This window comes from Falco biarmicus, chromosome 5 (assembly GCF_023638135.1).
Source record: "Falco biarmicus isolate bFalBia1 chromosome 5, bFalBia1.pri, whole genome shotgun sequence".
Lineage (NCBI taxonomy): Eukaryota > Metazoa > Chordata > Aves > Falconiformes > Falconidae > Falco > Falco biarmicus.
Genome location: NC_079292.1, coordinates 48,204,258 through 48,228,324, shown reverse-complemented (window position 1 = coordinate 48,228,324; position 24,067 = coordinate 48,204,258). Strand labels below are relative to the sequence as shown.

Here is a 24,067-nt window from a genome sequence, read left to right as displayed (position 1 = left end):
GCAAAGATTTTTTTCAATATGTGCATTACATGAATGCACAGCTATACTGTTTGTAAAGACCGGGAATATGGCAAAGGTGGCAAGGTCAAATATGTAAAATCTAAGAAATGTCGGTGCATTGACTAACTGTGCAATCTTAATTTGTAGCCCCTGTGTTTCATTACATCATACCACACTCCCTTTTCCGTATAGTAGACAAATTTATGAATATAAGCATCAAAAACATGCCTTTGTTCCTCAGTATTCACAAAGGTTTCAGATCTCAATCCTTTAAACTTTGAACTAAAAATTTCAGATTTTTCAGACCAGTCCTGCCCTCACAAAAAAATTACTCATCCTGACTGGGGAGCCATTAAATAATTACTAAAACTGTATTTAGCCTCAGGCCTGACTGGTGACAGGTAGTACTAAATGACACTTGGACCTGCAATGAATAAGAGGAAAAAGAAATATCACTGCCAGTCCATTTGGTAAGTGGCAAAGGTGGCAGTGCCTTCTTAAGAAAAATGCGTTTATACAAGTGATCAGTGTGTAAAAACAAATTAAATTTGGAGTGTCTCAATCTTTGGGTGTTTGAACTTTATAGCTTATTATAACTTTAACAAAATAATGTAATTCAATACAATTGTGCTTTTCTTCCTCCAGCCTCCATAGTTTTCAAGTGTGATATTGCACTGACTCATTGCACTTAGTTCATGTTGGAAGAACAGAACATCCAAATTTCACTGAGAACCAGAGTAACTAGTAATGACAAACCAGTCTCCTTTCAATGCATGCCACAAAGAGCACATAAGAAGTCTGACTTGTCACAGATCAACAAAATTGTTTTAAAAAAATAAATCTTGGATAAAAAAAATGTGTTGTGGAACCACAAGAAACAACTAGGATACCAGTTTAAAGCACGCTCTGGTCGACTCTAAAAGCGCAAAGGAGCCTATTGAACACCAGTAAGATGCAGATAAGGGAAAAAGTTTATGGAACAGTTTGGGTGGGTGATCTCTACAAGTATGTAAATGCACACTACCTTCGGTCTGCCAACAGGATTAAGCAATCTTTCATGCACAAGCAGTAAGCGCTTTGATGGCTACTTGCAATCAACAGCAATCCAGGGGCATTGAAGAGTAATATTTTCCTGGTTTGCTTTTGGGTTGAGTTTTGTGGGATTTTTTTTTTTATGATCATGCAAACACCAGGGCTTTTGCCCTACTAGGTGATACAAAAGGCACGCAGACAGCAGACCTTTTCCGAGCCCACTGGCAGCATTGGGAAGGCCTTTTGCCCATCTCCAGCTCCCAATAACGTTACTGCACAACCACCACCAGAACAGCACGGGCTGCCCACTCTCCAGCCTGCATGCACCAGCATCTCCTAAAACAAGTTATTTCGGAAACGGTTTAACTTGCGCCGCTGACGCTGCGCCCTGACTACGTTACCTGGGCCACGGGCACCGGCCACCGGCCGCGCCGCACACAAGCCCAGCACGCTGGAGCGGCGCCCGCGGCAGCCCTGCGGGACACCGCGTCGCGCCAGCCCATGGTGCGGCCCTGCCCCGCCACGCCCGCCCGCAGCTCCACCGAGCACCCGCCGCCAGCGGAACACGGGGGGCAGACCCCGAGCCGCCGCCCGGTGCGGGCTGGGAGGCGAAGGCCAGCCTCCCCTCGGGCCCTGCCCACCGCCCCCTCCTCTCGGGGACGGGCGCGGCGGCGTCCCCCTTCCAGCAGGGCCCCGCCGGTGACTAAGCACACCCGCCGCCGCGCCGCGACCGGCCTTTTACCCCCACCTCCGCTCCCGGCCCCGCTCCCGGCCCGGCCCCGCCCCGCCCGCCGCCGCGCCCGGCCCGCCCCCCTCCCCCTCCCCCTCCCGCTGCCGCGCCCGGCGCCTGCGCGGTGCGGTGCGCGCGGGCGCAGGAATGTGCGTTACAGTTAAATAGTGGGCGCAGGGGCGGCCGCCGCGGTGCTCGCGGCCGGCGGCTCAGGGTCGGGCCGGGCGGCGAGGCAGCCTCCATGGCGCGGCGCGGCTCCTGGGGCGGTGGCAGCCGCACGGCGCTGCTGTGACGGGAGCTCGGCGGCTGGGACTGGCCTTCCGCCTGCCCCACTCCTGAGCGGGGGCCCGCGCCGGCGTCCCGGGGGCGCGGCGGCGCTCCGAGAGCGGAGCCGTGGCGGCGGCAGCGGCAGCGGCCGGGGGCAGCCGGCGTGTCACCGCCTCTATGATGAAATTTAAGCCGAATCAGACGCGGACGTACGACCGGGAGGGCTACAAGAAGCGGGCGGCGTGCCTCTGCTTCCGCAGCGAGCGGGAGGACGAGGTGAGCCCGCCTCAGCCCGCGCGCACGTGGGGCGGGGGGCGCCGGGTCCGGGCGGGGCTCCCGTCCCGCCGCCACCCGGGGGGATCCTGCCGCCGCGTTCCTGCGCCCGGCCGGGGTCGCGGGCCGCTCCCGGGGGACCCCCCCCGGCACGCACGGAGCCGTGCTGGGGCTCTCCCTGCGAGCCGGGGGAGGGCACGCCGCCGCGGAGCGCTGCGGGGCCCGGGTGGCCGAAGCCGGCGGTGGGGGGGGGGGAGGCGGCGGTGGCGGCCCGCAGCCTGGGCGGGGGGGTGGGGGGCGGTGGCGGTACCCCCCTGCCGGGCCGGCCTGCGCCGTGCCCCACCGGGCCGGCCGCGGCGCCTCTCGCCCACCATCTTGGGGCGGCGGGGCGCGGGCCCACGTGCGCGCGGCCCGCCTTTGTGCACGGCGGCGGCCGCGCCCCGCGGGGGGCGGGGGGGGCGCCGGGCACCGGCTGCTGGGCGCGGGGTTATCCTTTGTGTGCCCGCATAGGGGGTGATGGCGCATGGAGGGCAGGGCTGGTGACGCTTTTAAGGGGAACCCCCTGCCGTGCTTGGGTGGGATAAAAAGCAAAAAATAAAATAAAAATCTTGTGTTTGAAAAAACTGTTTTTCCTACCGAGAGAGTGAAATGGTGCTTACGTATGTTTTGCCAAGGAGCTCGGGGGCGGGAGAGGGGGGTGCTGCGGTGCTGGTTGTAGAGGATAGGGCTCAGCCGGGGTTTTATGTTGCAGCAGAAACGGGAGGTGGCAACAAAGTTGTCCTATATTCCTAGCCAAGGTCAATTGCACTGGCCGTTATCTGGAAACTTTGCTGATGGTTTCATTGCACAATGCGTTTAAAGGCTGTCTCAGGCTGGAAGCATACCCTTTCCTGGTTTTCGTTCTCGTTTTGTTGTTTAATAGCTATAAAATAACTACAAAGGTTAGGGCTTGGGGGTGTTCCCCCTTTTTATCTATGAGCTGGAAGAACATACCGTCCTATCCGTGCTGCCAGTATGGCAAATTCCTTGCCTAAACATCTACTAAGCGATATAATGCAGCAGGGAGAGGCCTGATTTCAAACTATGGACCCTTGGATTTAGCAAAAAAATTTGTACAGTGTTTGTGTATATGCCATTCCCTGTGTGGTGTAAATACAGCCTTGGGACCACGCTGATCCTAATATTATAAAGGAGAAAAGTGCCCAGCAGGAATCTTGCTAGTTCTTGCTATTGGTCTACCTCTTCTTTGGTTTCAGCAGCACTTCTGATACTCTAGCGTGCTTCCCTGTTTGTGTCTTCATTATTTATTTTTGGGTGCTGCTTTTGCTCAGACTTGTTTGGAGCCACTGTTACAGTTTTCTTGCACCAGTTTTAGTTGGAAATTCGTGGTTGGGGTCACCTCTGTCTGTAACTTCCATTCACTCTTCATTTCCTGCTGCAACATCTTCTATTCTCTTTCAGTCTTGCATTCAAATGAGACCACTGGCTGCTTCAAAAAATTGTGTGTAAGAACACCCTCTGAGGCTGAGGATGGTATTAGCAGCTTTGCGGGGCTGTGTAAGAAGAGTGGATGCTGACACTTGTTGCACTGGAGCGCTCTGTGGTATTGCGGATGGAGTACCTGTATGGCTGGCGTGAGGCCAGGCTTTGGCATTGTGCAAGTAGACATGCTTGAGGGTGAAATGAATGGGATAACACCAAGTCAGATTTGGGATATAAATTCAGCGTGTGGAAATAGTTCAAATCACTTTCTGATAAGTTATTTCCAGAAGAGCAATGGCAACATCTTGAACTTCCTTAGCCATTTCCCAAGTGCCAGCTCCATCTGTATCAATACAGAACCTATTCCTTAGAAGTCTGATGCCTGACTACTGTTTGTGATTAACTTGTATCACCAGCCATGTTCCCCAGATTGGCTGGATGAAGCTTGCTTCTGTTTTTCTTGAACTCTGCTCTTTCAGTAAGTTTTTGTGTAGGTCTACTTCAAACTCCACATAAAGCCTTCAGTGTTTACTTTCCAATTCTCCAGAGACTGTACCACTGATTTTCAGCTGACCTACATCTCCAGGGATCTTTTTAGGTGCAGGGTAGTTTCTGCTGCAAAGGAGCTCAAAGGCAGTCGGTACCTGGGTGACTGGAGGGAGAAGAAGGGAACAGCAGACTACTGTAGAAGCTACTGGGGGGGCAAATTAGTTTTCATAGTTATTCTAACCTACAGGGTTACTACACTGTAAGAAAACAGTTGCTCGACATTGAAAGAGAGACAATAGAACATACAACTGAAAGCCATCTTGGGCAATGCATTTGTTTTGGGGCATTTTAAAGCAAGAAATCAAAATTTTTGAGCGGGGATCCTATCTGCAAGTCTTTCTCAGCACATCATGTTCTCCTTTATAGAAACTGATCAGTGTCTATCTGGAGGCACTGGTACCTGCAGCAATCTTCTGATACCAATCCTGGAATTAACCTGTCTTCCTGCTTCTGTTCTGACTTTCTGAAAGGCCGGTCTATGTCCAGTTGTGCCTGTGCTATAGCTGTTTTCCTCCTTTCTTGCGCTTAGCTTTCTGACACATCTGTAGACAGCAGTCATTCCTTTCTTAGCAGTTTTTTGTTAAGAGTTGAAGTCTTAAAGCCTTGGCTTCTAAAACCATTTTTCTCTTTCTGATCATCGTAGTAGCTCTTTCATCTTCAGTTTGACAGCCGTATTTTTTTAATGGTTTTTTAAATCACAGTTGTGATTGCTTTAGATGGAATATCACTGTGTTGTATAAAAGGTTAATAATACTTTTGTAGGTATACCAAGAAAAAAAACATTGTGATAGGAGCTGTCTGTCATGATTGTAAAGCTATCATGTAGTCATCTTGCAATTAGTAGTGGTATCTAAGACTGTAACTTGTTCCCACCTCGTGAACTCTCAGCTTGTTCCAGAAATTTTAGTATCCTGTGCATTAGATCCACAATACGTTCTTAACCGAATGTGATCCTTCTGCAACTTCAGCATGAGATCTCGCTGTTGATATCATGACTTACAGACACTGCCTCGATGTGGAGACTTACAAATTTCAGTAACAGCTTTTTGTGCTCATTACCTATGAAAATCAGGCCAGTCACTAAAACACTCTATCTCTACTGTTAATCATCATCCAGTAAAATCTGCTTGTTACAGCTTCCTGGTTTCTTTCCTATCTGTATTGCACTTCTTATGCTACCTTTGTAGCCCTGTTGAAGCCCATGTTACAGCTGATTTTTATGGACAGTGAAGCAACATGTCAAAGAAATCAAAGACTGGTAACAGAGGATGTTTTTGGTAAAAACACATTGTATTTCCATTCATTTTCTGTTCGTTTGTTTCTAAATTTGAAACATGGGTGGGCTCTGGAGTACTGCTGAGGCAAAATTTAGTTTGGTGATCCCTGCAAACAGTTTGAAATACAGGTGCTGTACTCCCAGCCTCCAGCTACAGCACCATGTCCAATTGGACTTGCCAACAGTCTTTGCATCTAGGCTTAAAATTGTTGAGTCAGTTCTCTTGGGTGTTACAGGCTGGAAACAGGGCTTGCCCGCAGTCTTGTGACCTGTCAAAAGCTTCTGCTTTGTCTTGAGAGCTGGTATTGCAGCTGTGAAAGCAGGTACCTGTGACATGACTGATTGTCCACACGCACCACTGCAAAAATCCTCCCTTCTGTTTCTTCATCTTCAAGTGTCTCCACATACACCAATTTAGTGCTATATAGCCCCTTATATATATAATATATAAACCATACAATATAACAGCATGAAGGCTACAAAATCTAAACCATATCTCCTGGAAGAAGCCCAAATAGCCAAGTAATGTGGCCAGTAGCGTTAGGTTTGGGTTTTGGTTGTTGGTTTTTTTTGAATCTTTTAGAAGATCTTAGACTACATCAGTGTTGCCTGTTTTGGTCTCTCATTTGGACTGAAGAGAGAGCAAGATGGCTGGATATGAGCTTAAGTGCTGGCTGCTTTTGTTGTTCTTGATGGAAATGAAGCAGTAATTGCAGGCACTGTCTGCCCTTTGAACAAAAGAAAAATGCTGGAAATTAAGCAGGAGAAGTCCCATGAAAAACGAAGTAAGGCTATGTGGGCATGAAATGCGTGGGGGCTGCAGGCTTTTTGCTTTGAACAAGCCAGAAGCTGTTAGGTGTGTGCAAAAAGCTGATGGTATTCAGCAGACTGGGATGGGCTGGCGAATTTGTATATGAGGAAATGCAGGTCTCTCTTGAGCAGCTAGATGTGGATGGCAGCTTTAGGTTAAGCCCACAAGAGAACGATTCTCTGTGCTGTGAGGACTGACTGCTTCCATGGGTTGGAATTGCTTATGCATTCAGGATTCTGCAAACACTGGTTTTACATAAAATGCTGCTGTCTTAGGGTCTGGGCGGAGGCTAGGCAAGGAAATTCTTACTTCTCAAAGCACAGAATGAGGCAGGCCTTTAAAGCAACAAGAACAAATAGTAATAAACATTTTTTTTTCTAGTAATTTGGATAAGTTAAACAATTTTAAAAGCTAATTTAATTTTTCTTCCATCAACCACATACCATACAAATAAATGAGCAGTTCTTTTTAAATACCTTGAATATAAAACTTGAGTCCATTTTAATTATTTTGGCATCTGCAACACTGCTTTATGTAATGGAATATGGTATGGAAAGCCCTACTTTAGCGTTCAGCCAGCCATTGCTAGTGGCAGATCTAAAAAATAGTTTCATGTACAAAAAAGTCTTCAAGCTTTTCAATTTTTAATTTTGCCATTTTTGCTATTCAGACTTGTACAGGAGATGAAAATAGACAGGAAGGATTTTCTGTTACTCTTGAGAGTAGCGAGGATAACTGAATTGTCATACACTTAGGGGAAACATGGAATATTTTTTTGTAAATTTTTTTTCCCCCCTGTAGCAGGGCACACGCTTGCATGACACCTATTGCCTCTTAGCTTTGAGTTAATTACAGGCTCCTGGTATTGTGTCATCTTTTGGGTCTGATGTAGAGAGTTTTATTTCTTGGGCTGTAGAATGTCAAGATTTAAGAAACCCTTGTTCAATCTACTTTGCTCTGGTGGTCATTGTTTCTTTTTTTTTTTTTAAATAGTAGTGTAGTTCAGTTTTGTACAGCTGTTGCTTCTTATCAGCAATGGTTTTAGTAAAGGATAATAAAGGAAAAAGTAAAATTTTATTTTTATTTGCGTTGGTCCAAGTCATCTGAAAACCAGAAGGACCTGTTGTAATGTAACCCATCTATAAATCCAGGGCCCAGAAGTGTCACCTGGCTACCCTGGAAAAATGGGGTGTTCTAGGAACTTTTGTAAATAAACTTGCACGGTGATGAAAGATCTTTTATGCTTGACTCAAAATTCATCATTTGGTTTCTTTATCCTTAAGTGTAAGTTATTGGGTGTACACACACAGATAATGTATGCTTTAAAATATAATTTAGAGTATGACCGTAGCACCATATTTAAGGCTGGCGTGCTCTCCAAGACAATGTATGGACTGATACAGGTTACCTAGCTTGCTCTGTGATTGCCTAATAGAGTATAGGTATACTTTAAAATACCAGAGAATACATGTTTCAATGTGCACTTCAGGTGCACTGTGGGTTTTACTTGTTCTGTCTCATGTCCCTGCCCTGCTAGCACACAGGAGGAATAATGGGCATAGGATATTTGCTGCCTTAGTTTTTCATCAGCATTTTCTTGATACTTGAATATCATCTGTGTGGTGTAGGAAGGGGTGTAGCTCAAAGAATCAAGACCTATGAACAGCTTCCAAAATGGCTCTTTATGATGTGACTACAGAGACAGTGTCTGCTTATGGTGTATCCCTGCAGGCTCGTACGGGGTTCTGCAGTGGTTTAGGCTTGTGTTAATGTTAAGAAAAATAATTGAATGTTAGGCTGCTGTGGGTAGGATTTGTATCAGGTAACCAATTTAAAAACCACAAGTGCCTTCTTATCCCTACTTCCACAGAAAAACAGCTCTCTGCAGGCATTGCATATGCACCTTGCTTTCATGTTGGGATTTTTTTTTTTTTTTTTTTTTTGACAAACTGCAACACCCTGTCAGCAGTAGAAGCTTCTAAGTTCGGCAAACTGCAGGAATTCGTCTGTCCACCACGGCAGGAAGCTTCAGTCTTCACTCATGCCTCTTCAGATACTGAAATCAATCAACTATTCACTGGTTTTTTTGTTGCAAAACCTCCAATTTTTTTTTCTGGTACCTATGGTATTACTTGCCTATGCCATATGCATGTGTTTAATGGGGTGGATAGTTGCTCAGAAGGAAATACGGTTGTACCTGCCTGACATCAGACTGCAACAAAACATGTTTTATCTTTTGCCCGGTTTAGAAGATGTCTTTTTGAACTAGTAGTATTTGTAAGTATGTAGATACCTGAGAAAATACCCGTTGTAGCTTACTTCCACCATCCTAAGTTTACTCTGAGATTTTAAACTGGTAGCTAAGTTTGTTTGAATTGCCTCAGTTAACTCAGTGGTGCACAAAACCTCCAAGTTACCGGTTTTTGTGAAACAGTGGTGGCAGACTTCTTGAGAAATGCATACAAATCCTGTCTAGAGATACATATACACACACATATATATGCACGTGTATCTCTTAACTAGGATTTGTAGACATGTTTTCTTAAACATCTTTTATAAATATGTGAGTTTGTGGACCACAGGTTGATGCCTATTTTTTCCCAGTCTCGTTTGTTGAAAATTTAAAAAGCTTATTTTAATTAGGTGGCTTTCTGACCTTAATGCTTAAGCACTTTAATGGAACCAGTCCTACAAATGTGAAGATTTTAAAACAAATTGTCTTCAGAGATGTATGGGGTTTTTTCCAAGTATCTTTAAGACAAAAAAAGGCTGAAAGGTAACCGGTACTTGCCGAGAAGTATCCTTTTCATGTCTTACCTGCAGCTGAACATTTCTCAAAGACTTGGAGCTCTTGTTTCTGACAAGTACTTTGAAGCTGATCCCTTAGTCAAACAGATTATGTTGCTGAGTAACTGGTAAAGCCCAGTTCTCCTGCTCAAGATTAGGCCATGGTTTTAAGCTAAAAGGAAATAGGCAGCAATATTGAGTTTTAGCTCTTCCCCTACAACCTCATGTGTTTTTTCCCTTGGTCTGTATTGGCAAGCATAAGGGAAGGAGAAGGTACTGTAAAGTGGATTGGTGAGCTGACCCCGTGTGAGAAGTAACACCTCTGTTACAGACACTTGCTGGGGGGGCTCTCCTTGTTTGCAGGGGTTTTTGCAGCCAGGAATCCTTTTGCCATATGGCTGGGTACAAGATCCGCACCCTTCATCGCACCACGAGACCTGTCACATCTGATTCTCTGAAGCATCCTAAAGCTTAGGGGGAGATCTTATGTTACAGGTGACTTGAGTGCTTGTTGATGTGAAGAAATGTGTTCTAGCTGACATGCCACAGTAGTATAGTGCTGTCTGTTCCTGATATGAACACTTCAGCCAAAGAACAAAACAAAGTACTTTAAATAGCCAGAGGAAGGTACTCAAATTCTGCATCACTATAACATGGTAGCCAGATGTGTGAATTTTATGTGAAGTAAAAATGTATAGAATAATGTCATTTTTAAGTGCAAGTTAAAGCAAAACTCCTGAAAAGGTCTGATGTTTTTCTCCCTATTGCCATATAGTCTTAAAATCAGAAGATGTCAAAGGAAGATTAATTTGCAGATCTGTTTTTTTGAAGTAATAAAGAAATACATGCATTTATTTTTATATCACTCATCTTCAGAATATTGGAAAAAGTTGCACTGACTGATGTTCAGGCATCATGCTGCTGCTATGAAAAGTGATCTTTACTTGAAGTTCGGAGGACATTGCAGACTTTAATACATTACATAGACAGAACCCAGTTTCCTGGGTTGTTTTCAAGATGCTGTGCTCAAGTTAATGAGCGTTAGGATTAATGTACTGCTAGTTGTTATGCTGCTTCTCTGCCAGTTCTTGTTCATTGTGACAAAGTCATCTTTTTAACCTCGGTCATAGCGGGGGGGACAGCTTTTCAGTCTATTGTCTGTAAAGTACTTTGCTAGAGGCTCTTGAATTGGCTTAGGCTGATCTGAAATGGGTAGCTGCAGTCATGCCTTTCTGCCATGCTGACCCTTGTGTGGCTGTGTACTGATCAGTGTGGCGTGTGTGCAGGCTGAAAACTAAGCTTTAATGGTATGAGGTAGTTTCAGCCAGATCAGCTTCCTGAACTCATTGTGCCACTGTAAGAAAGCAAAGATGTTGCAGCCTTGACTTAAATTAGCTTTTTGAATGCTGTCAAGTCTGATTCCAAGGTTTTTTACTGCTCTACAATAATGTTGTGCCCATTGCATCTCCAGGTTAAAGTAATTCTGAAAATGATGGCAGTAAAGAATGAGGTCTATAGGCAATCACTCTACTGAGAATATTTTCAGGAAGGCAAAAGCATGTTCCTTACTAAACAGTACCTGTGTGGCTGCATTGCTGTGGCAAGTTGTAAAGCTCTATTGCATTTTTCAGCTTTCTGGAGTCCAAAAAGAGACAATGGCATCGTAGGGCAAGGATCCCACAGTAACCTACGTATAGGGGAACTGAGAAACTGTTCCAGAACTACTGAAGTGAAGCAGTGATTCTGTAACAGAAAGTGTTAGATGAACTACAGTAGCAGGTTCACATGTGCTCTCTAATTTGAGATGTGTGCTTTTGCCTTAAGTATTCATACAGTGAATCCTGCAGATATGATCCAGGGTTTGTAAGGGGTGCTTTTCCTTGCTTCTCAAAATGTTTCTGTGTGGTAGCATTCAAAGTAGTTTTCCAGTACTTTTGAGGAAGCTCCTGAGCTGAAAATAATGGGAGGTTTGAAGTGTTAGGACATAATAAAATGTTTCCTGCTCTTACTCTTCCCTGAGCATCTCCTTATGGCCGTTTTTAAAGAAACCACAGGGCTTGACTGACCCTTTTGGCTGTTTTTGGATTAAACCATCTTTATGACTTTCAGGTGCTTGTAACTTTGGCAGACCAACCACGTAGTAGGAGCTTCCATGTTGAGTGTGCTAGGTTAGATTAATATAATCTCCATCAGAGTGGGTTCTGGTGTTTTTTTTTCTCTTTCCCTCTGTGTTTCTGATGCTTGTAAGAACATGCAGTTCATCTGTTCTCTTTAACAGCATTTTGACACCTGAGAGGTACTTCTTGCTGCCTTTACATCTTTCTTATACTCTAGCATCTTTCCTATGTCAGTTTAAAACTCCTGAAACTATATGTACTCGTCTTTGCAGAGCTTGTGAGTTAAATCCTTCATCTTCCATGCATCTGCCTTCTTTCCTTCTCTGCACAGTGTTCAGTCATCCACCTGAACAATTCAGTGGTTTTTTGCAACTGAGCCACAGGTGCTCAGTGATCTTTTGGGGTGAGGGGTTGATTCTCTTCCTCTTGAAAGTTGTTCCTTTTAACTGCCGATTTTACTATTAAAAAAAACCAAGTTTGCTTTCTTTTTATGTCCATTAAGTAATTCAAACAGCAAGTTGGATGTCGCTAGTGTATGAGTAGGGGTGATGAGCAGGGAGAAAATGGGATGAGCCAGTGGTGAAGAGAGGAACAGATGTGATTAGGCTGGGAAGAGAGATCTTACAAAAAAGTCTAATGACAAATAAATTTCTATGGAATCGGAGTGGTACCTTTTCATCTGTAAGTTCATTTTTCCGTGGAAGTAATACATCTGCTATGGAAAAATTCCCATCTTGCAGTTGGTTTTACAGTGGCTTCTGCTGCTGTTGCTTCCTTACTTCAAGGTATAGATGTCTCTGCTCTGAAGTCAGAAGAATCCAGCTGTGGGAGTTTGTTCTGGCTAGCAAGTTTCAACTTTAGCATTGCTTTTTTCCTTTTTTTATGTAAACTGAATTTTTAATAGTTATTTGTGTAAGCTATAATGCCCTACAGTTCAGGAAGATAGAAAGCAATGATATTTTTTATAATATTAAGCCATTTTCTACCTTTTCAAGTGCTTGATATGAAAAAATATAAAGAGGAATATCTTGTAGTGGTAATTTATATTACTCTGAGCTGTTGCCTAGTCGTCTGGAATATATGGCTGCTAACTTTTTCACAAGTTTCATTTGACTTGAGAACACTAACCACGCCAAAACATTGGCATCTTTCTCTAGAAATTTTTGGTTGTTTGTCTGCAGGCTTTAGCATTTATAGTGAGCAAGTTCCATGATGCCACAGGCTCTGTAATTACCTTTGGTTTTTTTCGTTAACTGTATCTTGGTTAAGCATATCAATAGGTGCTTATTACATGTAGGCTGGCCAGCAGTTTCTCTTCCTCACCGCACTCAAAGGTCATTGCTATTCCTGGACTTGAAAACAAGGTGGAAACTTGGCTAGTAAGAGTTAGTGGAAGAATTTATCTTTTTCTTCTCTTAGCTGAATTTTTTAGCTTTACTTCCTCACTTGGCAGTATTATGGAAAGTAATAGCGTTACCTTAGTCTTTGGCGTAAGATAAACTTAACAGTATAGCTGAGCAAGCAGAGTTGATGCCGTTACTCTGTACTTTGGAAGTCTTTTGAACAAGTCAACAGTAAGGCTTCTTCAGAGTAACAGCAGGAGAGGCGGTGATTGCTAGCAAGTAATACAACACAAGAAACTTTATGCCTTTCTCTGCTTGCAGAGATACGGAATACAGATTTCCCTGCATAGGGAGTACTGCTGTTGTCATCTTCTGAGCCTGACGAGCCTATGATGTAAAATTTGGTGTGTATAGGCCAGCAAAAGTGTAGGTATGTGAGATTCTGCAGTCTTTGGTTTTCAGTAGGCTACTGTAATTGGTGTGAACATGAACCTCCTCAGAAAAGACTGGATGTCCATGCAACCAAGATCTCCCTTTTCCCGCTTTGCTTATCTTACATTAAGGGAAGATGAATTGCTGGCTTTTTGCTGCTGATTTTCCACCTCTTGGCATGTGTGTTGTCAACCAGCCACAGTTTTTTTTGATGTCTTCATTTTTAAGTGATCTTTATATTTACAGCCTAGTCATTCAGGTACTGTGGGATGTGTCTTCTGGCCACTTACAGATGGAAGTACCTGACAACTACATCCACTACATGAAATTAAAAAAAAAAACAAAAACAAAAACACAAAAAAACAAAACAAAACACACAAACGCCTAAAACCAAAATGTTTAAGTTAGTGCAAGGTTGCTTGCTACCGTAACTGAAAGAATCTGTGTGGAATGCTTTTCAGCCTTAACACACAATCTAGCTATCAGCTCTTGGCTTTTGTAGAAATTGATTACCATTGAGTGTGTTTTTGCTAGCACATACCCCAGGACAGATGCTGCATGCCGTAGTGGCTTCAAACGATAATATTACTGAGTGGAACAAATTGTGCATCTGAAGGTCTTGGGGACATACTTTAGGTGTGGTCCCATGGATTCAGACTGTAAAAGCGGTGGGATCATGGGAAAATAAAGCGTAGTGGGAAAGATGCTCAGTTCCAGGGTTAGTGGAGACTTGGATAGTTGTGAAAATGAACTCCCAGGCTGTGATGCTTGGGGGTTTATTGTATGTATAGCTGTAAAGCCTATCTATCAGAGTTGATGTATTTTAATGTTAATTACTTGCTAGATGTATTTGTTTCTGCTTTTTAAAAGGATAATTTAAAGCTAACAGAAATACAAACCCAGCTCAATAGACTATTGATCAGGTTACCAGTAGTCAACTACTATGTATAAAGGCATAAAAAATTTCTGACTTTATGCTGTGCTTCCAGAACCAGCAACCTGATTTATCCCTTAGTAGTAATTAAGAATTTAATGTTAAGCCTTAACTAAACTATGAATGCTGATTAAAACCATTCTACCAAGCTGGGAATGATTTAATGTAATATAATCATCCTTTTGTTCATCATTGTTGCTAGCTTCCACATGACTGCAGTGAGTGCTAGTTTCATCAGCAGAAAATAATGTGTAATGCTTATGTCTGGGAATCCCACAAGTGAATTCATAACTAGATTTTTACAACTGCTCTTCAAGCATTGCCGACATGATCGTTCTTTGTGGTGATACAGATGCTCCACCTACATGTTCAAAAATTTTTTTAAATTACATTTAGTAGAACATGTAAAATTCAATGTGTTGCAGTTTTTCTTAAAGAAATGTTAGAAGAAACCAAATTGGACAAGGGCCAATGATGTACTGCTTGTAATTTAGTTACCCAATACTGTACGCATGCTATGCTAACATAACACATCAGTAACTGAAAAGAAGCTTGTCTAAGACTAAACATTAGAAGTATTTTCAGGAGTCTAGTTTTTTTATCCGAAAGATGCAGTTCCAAAAGAATTAGTTTAACTTCTGTGGGATGAAAATGTCTTAATTTTCATGCTTTACCGTCTGTATGACCCTGAGATTTACTATATTCTCCAGTTGTGAGTTTCTTGGTTTTTTGTTGTACATCTTAATTCCTGTGCATATATTGTATTGGTGTTTTTCACGTTGTGCCTAAGATCTGATGAAAGTGCTTGTGCAAGGAGATTACAATGTCATTGTCTTGACTTAGTTGTATTAAAAAGATTGGATGTTTATAAGTTCACTTTTTTCTCCTTCTTCTTACAGTGCCTGGTTGCCTATTATGTTTCATTTCTAAAGTCCATAATCCATCTGCCTAGGTGCATAAGTGCATTGCTGAAAAAGTAGATAGTACGAAGATTCATAACTTGTGAGCTATATTTGACAGTCATTTGCAATTATTTATAGGTGCTGTTGGTAAGCAGTAGCCGATACCCAGATCAGTGGATTGTACCAGGTGGAGGAATGGAACCAGAAGAAGAGCCAGGGGGAGCAGCTGTCAGAGAGGTGTATGAAGAGGTAACAAAAAACAAAACAAACCTACTTTCTGTCTGCTGCTGCTATCTTTAGGTGGGAGCCAAGAAGAAAGAGGGGACTCTACCTCCTTTATACAGGGTTTGACTGTTTGACTAAGACTTCCATGGTTTTGAAATTCAAAGAACTGCAGTTCTGTGTGTTGGAATTGGGGTATAATGTGGTGAGGTGAACTACATCAGCTTGCTTCCCAGCACACTTTCATTTCATAGCTAAATTTCTGTATGCCTTTAAAAACAGTTACTGAAAGTGGAACTGTGACTTTATGCCAGGTGACATATCATAGTAGTATAGCATTTATGTGTTTGTGCAGAAAATTTTGACTCTCAGCTCTTCCAGAACAGACTGAAGGTGAACTAATCATTAATGTGTAGCTGCATAAGAGAAATAAACAGACCTTTGAGGAGATTCCAAAATAAATGGATTAGAAACTGATGTATCTGAGCAGCTGAGAATTCAACAATAAAAAAGGCCTTGTTTAAGTACCTTTAAGGCTGTATCTATATATAAGTATATATATCTACAAAAGTATCTTTGAAGAAAGCACCATAGGTATAGTCTGCCTGCCTTTCTCTGCTCCTGCGCTTAGGCAAAACAAAGCTTTAAGTCTTGATGAATTAATGCAGTTTCCTACCCTAGTATGGTACTTCCATTTCAAATTCCAAATTCTGTTTTTTAACTAGCTATTTATTTTTCCTAGGCAAACTGTTAGAAATGATAAATGTTACTTGGATATCCAACAGCCAGGACTGTAAGCAGAATAAAGATTCAAGAAAAATCAGTGTCACTTGATTTAGCTAGAAATCATGCAATGTGTAAGTGACTACCAGTCAACTCTTAATTCTTAAACAGAAAGTACAAGGTTTTGCAGAAAGTGGATGTATCCTGGCAAGTGAGTGAACTACGGAGTTTCTGCTAGTCTTAAACAGTTCTCTCATCCCAGTTTGACTACTGATATTCACAAAACACTAATACTGTTGCTAATTAGTATGTGTAATGATTTTTTTTCTATTAGCTGCGCTATCTTGTGGTTCAGCTTGCTTACCCTTAAGACTGGTTCTGCTGTGTTGTAGAGGCTTGGGAACTTGATGTACATGCAGCTTGGGCCAAAAGCTGCCTGCTCCTGGGTATCAAAATGAGGTGTTCTATGAACTGTGATTTGGTGACCCTCCTCCTCTTACATGGGGAAGGGACTAAATCAGTGCTTTTAGCAGCCTTCCTGCAGCAAGGTTCAAGCATGAGTAAGCCTCACTGATACTAAGTTATTCGAGACATTCTGTCTCTGTCCAGCTTTGCTGGAGGAGTCAGTTTTGAGCTGTACAAGGCATCCTAGGATGAAGTGCTGGTGTATTTGTGAAAGTAAAGGAAGCAATCATAAGGCAGTCCATTCGAAAGGGGCAATGATTTAGGATTCTAGGAATGAGTCAGCAGAGATTTAGGCTTCTAGGCAGTAGTAGCACCCCTGGAGAAAGTCCTGGTACTTTCCACTGTCATGAGTTGATGAGTGGGATTAAAAAGTACAGGACCACTGGCTTGGTGTTCCTGTGAACACTGGTAGTTTTAATCGCTGATCTGACCTAAGGCACAGTCCAAGATGAGGGATAGTAATCATCTCATCTCAGTGTCAGACTAGAGCTGACTGAATGTAGCTGTGTGTTTGCGTTTTTTCTTTGGTGAAGATGGATCACCTTGAAGGGGCCTGTCTGCAGTTAGTATGTCACCAAAGTTGCTGTGGGGATTTGACCAACTATTGAAAGCTGCCTGAGTGGTCTAGCTTCTCAGCTCGCAGGGAACGCAGTGCTACACACGAAGCGCTCAGGCTGACTTCATAGCAAAGTAGTATAGCAGTGAGATTGTGACAAGCTTTCAACTACACATGGTTCTGCCCTGGGAATATTCAGGGGAACACTTGGAAGTTCTGGCTTTGCTGCAGCTGTGCTTGCACATCGCTGTAGTGGTGCAGTACGTGGGCCGTGAGTGGTGGAGAAGGTTAAGCAGGGATAGCTAAGGAATGGGTATAGAATATTACTGAAAGGCATATCATATAGTATAAACTTAGTACATATTTCTCTGTTAATGTCGAAGCCCAGTCAGAGTGCACTGCCCAGACACTGAACTTCTCTAGTTCATACAGATAACAATATGTTAGTTACTTCTGAATATTCTTTTTCCCTTTGGATATCCTTTTCACATCAGTGGGCCAAAAGAAAAAGAGCAAATCGGAAAGTGAAAAATAGGAGTAACTGCTGTTACGGTGTGAAACAGTCCTTTCATGGCTCAGTTTTGTTCTTGCCCTCATTTCTTTCTCAGGGCAAAGCAAAAGACTTTCTCGTACATCATGGTGGTTCTGGTCAGGAATTGTAGTACTCAGCAACCCTAGGCTGTTTTGAATCCTGAAGACAGAGGTCAGCCTTCTTCACTCATACAGAGTTCTCTTTTGATAATGTTTTATTCAAGTGCTGTTACACAAAATGAGTCTTAAAACCAGCTACATGTAAACGTGGTTTAGGCAAGTGCTTTACCTTTCAGTGTATTGTATGGTAAGCTGTTCTGTAGCTGCTTAGAATGTGTTGTCATCAAAATTTTGGTAAGAGGCTTCATGATAGAAAAGCTGCATGTTGTAAATTACTCAAAATGCCAATGTCATCAGTGTTTTACACTGTGATAGAAACTGTTTCTGAAGGTAAGGAAGAGAACCCAGCAAATACAAAGCTCTTGAGAAGAGCTAGCACAGTAGCATTTTTCTCAGAAGTTACTATTATGCTACAATAGTGGCTATGCTTTTTTTTTTTTAAATGATGTTACAGGGTAAGAGACAAACTGCCAGCCATTATTAGCTCTGAGCTGTGCTTGCAAATGCATAAAGATTTTTCAAAGGCTATAGGCTTTAATAAGCAAAAATCATTTGGTGACACCTGTTCTACGGCTTCAGAGTTTCCTGGGCTTGATAGCTTGTGTGGCTGATGAGTGTTAAAAGCTCATGCTCAAAGTGGAATATTCTTAAGCTGCAGGCTGAATCTTGTGTGCTGCCATGAGACTGCAAAGTGCCGTTTTTAAAGAAAAGCCAGAGTGGTGTTAAGGGCTTTGACTTGAGCCATGGAAATTCATACTAACCTTTCTAGAGATGGATGTCCTTTCTATTTTTATACTAAGGTCAATGTCACCTGGCAAGCTGGTTACAGTACACTGAACTGTGAAGAGTTTTGTGAATGAATAAACTTCAAAGGAGGCACACTGTGGCACTGGTTTGAACTGTGTTTCTTCAGTATTGGATCATGCACAAACTTAATCGTGAGTTTCTATGAATTTATTAAAATGAAAAAAAATGATAGTGGGAGTTACAGTGGCTCTTCTTAATGGTAGGTGTGCTAATAGCTCACAATATGGTAGCCCACTGGCTCTAAATATCCCTCACTTTCACGCCAACAGTAGTGTATTTAAAATCTTTGGTTAAAAACGGAAGTAAAAATCTTTGTAGTCAAATGTATATGCACTGTAATTGTTCCATAGTCTGCCTGTGTGCATGACTCCAGGTGGGGTTTTTTTTTATCCTTAAGTTTTGTTCATGTTAGCGATTTGGGCTTTTGCCTTTACTCAGTGTTTAGTATGTTTATTTCATTTAAGTCTATCTGCCATCTCACAGGTTAATGTCAAGTTCCTTAGGTACGGTAAGTTCTTACAAACTTGAAAGTTAAGTACCAAAATGAGGTTACAATATAAAGCAATCCCAGAAAGATACTAAACCTCATCTAAAATGAGGAGCTACTCTGGTAATGAATTTGGAGCTTAGTCTTTAATTGCATAGGTGAAGGATGGAAACGAGTTGTGTTTGCATATGTGGTGTTCAAAGAGAAGTAAGATGCAAACAAGCATGGCAAGCTAACATGTCCACACTGCTGAATGGAAGGAGCACCCTCCTGCTCCCTTTTCTTCCTCCTCTGCACCAAAAACAGGCTCTCGCTTTCTTTATACTTGGTGATATATTGAAATGCCTACTAAAACACATGCAATTCCTCCCAGACCTGTGTGAATATAGCTTCTAAGAAGAAGAGGCTGATGCTGAAGGTTAGTCTGCTGCAACAGTCAAAAATTTATTTTTTTTTTTTTAGTAATTAGGCAGTAATATTATCTAAGACCTCTCACAGGAAATAAGAGGAATCTGCTCCAGTGGGCGTCTAGTATTTGAAAAATGATTGGGTGTTAAAGACTAGGACTAGGTAAATACTTTAAAAAATAAATAAAAACCCACACCCTTTCAGCTGTAAGATTGTGGCAGGTACAGTGAAACCGTTTGGGTTCTATAAGAGTATGCAACAAAGGGGCAGAATACACTTACGCTGTGCCTTCAGGGGCATGGCCAGTAAGTATTATCTAACAGATACCACAGTTAAAAATAACTCTTAAATCTTCTAGATTTTAAGCAACTTTTTGCCCTGGTAAACTGTTAGCCTAAAAATTACACTGCAGCATGACTCTTGCTCCATCTACAGGGAAGAAGGGGCAAGGCTGACTGCACATCTGAGAGCGCAGTAGCGTAGAGCTGCCAACACTGAATGACCTCCAGGCCAGAAAGATTATGGGATGAAGCGGACAGTTTTCCCTCTCGTGGCTGGATTTAGACTAATATTAAAATATATGCATAAACTCAGATTTGAGACCTTACCTACGTAGTACTCCTAGACTTCCTTAGGGAATCATTCTGAGCAGGGTGTGAAGCACTTAATTCAACAGCTTGACTGTTAAAAGAAATGCTGATTTTTTTCAGGCTTTTCTCCCAAAGTTTAGATGTCTTACACACTTAGAGTAGCCTGTAGCATTCTGTTTACTTAAAGGAACCGTGTTTTAACAGCTGTGGGTACATAAAACCCAAAGGAAGAAAGATACTTTTATTAGAGACAAAATGGTTCAAAGCCTAGAACTTAACCAGTGTATTGGATTAGAAGCTTACAGTTGGGAAAGTGGGAATTCTATTTGACTTTCTGGGGAAAAGCTGAAGCATTTCTTGGTCCTTTAGCGCTTAATTTTGACATGGTTTTAAGGAACTACATTAAGATAAGACCTTGGAAGAAATATTTTTGTTAGTGATGTTTTTAATTGCTTTTGCTGTCAAGTTGGTGGTACTTTTTAAACTATGAAGATGATTATGAGACTAATGACCACCTTTTTATACTTTTAAGTATAAAGGTTTTCAAAAGATGCTATTGTCTGCAGGAATAATGCTACATTTTGGAAGCACGTATCTTTGCCTGGAGAGTAACTAGACATCAGTGACAGTAATCACATTTACGTAGCAACAGCTGCTTGCACAGAAACTTCATTGTAAGCTTTGGGGAATTTTTACACTTAATGTAATGGAGTGCTTCTAATTGTTTCATTCAGAATTACTCAGCGAAGAACATTTCTTTAAGCCAGTGATTTGCTTGGAGGGAGAACAGAGGAGCTGTTAAGTAAATTCCACTTAGAGTAACATTGATGATAATCATATTGTGGCTATGGGGTACTAATAAGTTGAAACAAACTTCTCCATGAAAGTTTAAGTATTGACGACCTTACCTGATCATGGTGTTTGTGCCGTGTGTCGGATATCAGTTAATGGTCATACTCCTACTTAACAGTTCGGAGAAGCCCTCCTGAATCTATTGATGGTTTCTTTGTCCTTCAACAGTCCTGTTTCTATAGACCTGCCTTTAAGAAATCTTCACAATGTGATTATGGCCTTAGCTAGGAGTTCTGAAAAGCTTGCTAAAATCCTGAAAGTGTTTTGGTTGGTTGGTTGGTTGTTGGGGGGGGCGGGGGCAGGGCAAAGTGTTTGAGGTGAGGGGGAGTAAGTTGTTTTTTCCCTCCCTCTGGTGGAGCTAAGTCCCTTTTAGAGCAGCTCCTTGGTACTTGGAAAAAGTCTTCTTAATGTTTGAGAAACCTGCAGAGTCTGTACTGGGCTCTCTGTCATGCTGTTAAGCCATACCTTTAAGGGGATAGTAAACAATTTTGTTCTTGGCTGCAACTTTAGGGAAGAAATTACAAAACTCATGAAGCTAAAACTGCACACTTAAACACCTGAAGTATTAAAAAAAGAGTAATCCTACAGATTCATTTGTTACTTTTGATGGAACACAATGATGGGAAATTGCTTTTTTTCAGTTGTTCCAAAGTAGAAGTCTTAATGTAGTGATTCCTAGATAGTGCTGCGTGAGAAGAAAGGCAAAAATAGGGTACAGAAGCATGTGTTTGTAGCCTTTTAGGTTCTGCTTATCTTTTAAAAAAGATACTGTAAAGTTGAGGAAATTTGGACTGATTAGTAAAACCTAAATATTTTTTCAGCATGTGTTCCTTTGGGTAATAAAGAAGCATTTATTAGCCTAATGTAAAGCCCAGCAGACTGTATTGCCTGTTGTGATGTTGTCTCACAAATGGAGTTCGTTACCTGGTGTGGCATAGCTGACCCTTTCAGACCAAAATAAGGGTCTGTCGCTTTCATAATTAATGTGCTGCCTAATTGCTTATCCAGCAGGTCCAGTTACGTGTTTCAGCTTCATGAACTCATAACGCTTATCTCTGTCATCACAGCAGACACACAGAAGAATACTGTATGTAGCTTTGCATTAACTTCAGGTCTAGCTCTTGCTCCAGATAAAGAAAATACTTGTTGAGTTGCATGGCCTGCAGTCAGACTTCTTTCATCAAAACTGCTTAATAAATAACATGAGCCATCTGCTTTCTTTAAAAAGACAGACACAGAAAATGTTCACTTGTAAGATCTTGGTTAGACTTATTGCTAAAGCCTGCCCAGTTGTCTGTCAGTTACTCATTAAAATGTAATTAAGATCCGTATGGTCTTTTTTATATAAAGACATAAGACATCAATAACTTTCTTTGGTTAAAGATGAAACAAAGACTGAAGGCTAGAATGTCATCTTAGTGCTAAGAGGCCCTATTTAAAATAATGGTTATACAGCAAGATGAAAAAAAATCTAAACATGGCTTTGTCTACCAGTAGACTACATATGCTTTTATGCCTCAGGCGTATGGACTGAGATTTGTTTAGAACAAATGAATGATCCTAAACTACTTCTGGTGGAAGAGGCATTATATATTACTTTTGGAAAAACAAACCCTAGAGTCTTAGTAGCATATAATGACTGCCTTAACTGTGTTGATAAAAATTACTAAGCACAAGCTGATACACAATGGGGTTTTAAAAAGTTGGAGTGAAACTCTGAATTCAAAGTCTTTTGTAATGTTAGTAACCAGAAAAAAAAGATTTAAAACTGTAGGGAATTGGGGATATAAACTTGGTTTTAAGCTTATATGCCAAAAGCTACACTTTGATATAAAAAAACTACTGTAAATTACATCATTATGCTGCAAGATCTACCCAGTAACCTACAGTTTAATTTGTTACTGTATTTTGAAGACTCGGACTTAAGTTGCTGTGTAAAATAGTAATGGAGTTTTAATGATTCCTTCTCTAGATTTATTATTTTATGTCTTTTAAATTATCTCTTGTCCTTTCTACTTCCCTGAATTATTTCAGTATTGGATATCATTTATCTCTTTAATAAAATACAGTATACAAAGAACATGGTAAGTAAAACAGTATTTCAAGCTGGATGGAAAACTTGAAAGATTTATGCATTCTTTGATCCACTCATTAAGACAAGCATTTGTGTACTCTAAAACTAAGAACTCCAGAAGCAATGCAGCACTGTCTAATCAAAATTTATGTTAAAACACTTGCTTAATTAACCCTAATAAGGAGGAGTATGCTGATGGAGGAGGCTGGTACTGATATTTTTGGTTTTGAAATTGAAAAGCACGTTAACACTTTTTCCTGTTTGTTTTGTAGGCTGGAGTAAAGGGAAAGCTAGGCAGGCTGCTTGGGATATTTGAGGTGAGCTATTTCTTTTACCTTTTAGAAACAGTGTTGGATTTTTTTGTTGTTGGGGTTGGATTTTTTCTTTCCTCATTAGAGTTGATAAGTGTGATGTTATAGTTACAGTTTTAAGTGCTTAAGTATTACCTGCCTATAATTTTGCAATACTACTGGAAATGCTGCATTAGACAGGTGATTTCCTTCAGTTGTTACAGGATATGGGAAGATCTGAATAGGAAGTTTTCAAAGTACTTGGAACTTTCCTGAAAAGATAAAATTACTACTTGGACAACATCTAGAACTAAAAAAAAAAAAGTGAAACCAACACTGATAGATCAAGGATTTCTGAAATATCACACGTCTGTTTTGGGGCACTATTTTGACTTTTCCTCTCTGATTAGATTTTGCTGAAGTAACTGGTCAACTTTCACTTACTTCATTGTTAGACCTATCAATTTAGGTATCTCATTATGGCTTTGATTCACTAAAAAAGCTAAAGCTTTGGATAACAGATAAATCTAACCTTTAGCAATAATATGTAGTTCAGAACTGGTAGTTCAGTCTGATGTTTGAAATACAAACAGCACACGGGTGCATGCTAGATACAGCTCTCTTACTATTGGCATTTGCCCGCTTGTGCTCTGGTTCTAGACGGGAGCAGACTGTAGAAACACAGATGAGAGTCTTCAGATCATAGTACATCCAGCTTTATTAGGTTGTGCTGTATGATGGGGGAGAGTGGAAGTCCCTCCAGTCAATTAGGTATGAATCTTCAGTTTAATTATAAAAGCAACTTTCAGAGGCAGTGTATTCCTGATAGCGGTTTCCTATATGAAATATTAGTCGTGCATGACTAGTTGAAAAAGTGCTAAAGGTGTCCCCATTGTGAGGTATGGAAACAATGACAAAATTAGGTAAGTTCCTGTTTGTAGTTAGTTGCACTGTCCCATTTTCTGATTTGTTTTGGGTTTGAGTACACCTGGATGGTCCTACACTTC

At 41.6% G+C, this 24,067-nt stretch overlaps 1 protein-coding gene across 4 annotated transcripts in view; it reads left to right on the top strand.

Moving 5' to 3' along the window:
* The first annotated feature begins 1,889 nt into the window (after nucleotides 1-1,889).
* The window catches only part of NUDT4 (nudix hydrolase 4), a 29,276-nt gene continuing 7,098 nt past the window's right edge, over nucleotides 1,890-24,067 (top strand). For all 4 annotated transcript variants that reach the window (XM_056340064.1, XM_056340063.1, XM_056340065.1 and 1 more), the window contains exons 1-3: nucleotides 1,890-2,305; nucleotides 15,074-15,184; nucleotides 23,043-23,087. In XM_056340064.1, the coding sequence (XP_056196039.1) occupies nucleotides 2,207-2,305; nucleotides 15,074-15,184; nucleotides 23,043-23,087 (255 nt within the window). In that variant the 5' untranslated portion in view covers nucleotides 1,890-2,206. The remainder of the gene's footprint in view (nucleotides 2,306-15,073; nucleotides 15,185-23,042; nucleotides 23,088-24,067) is intronic.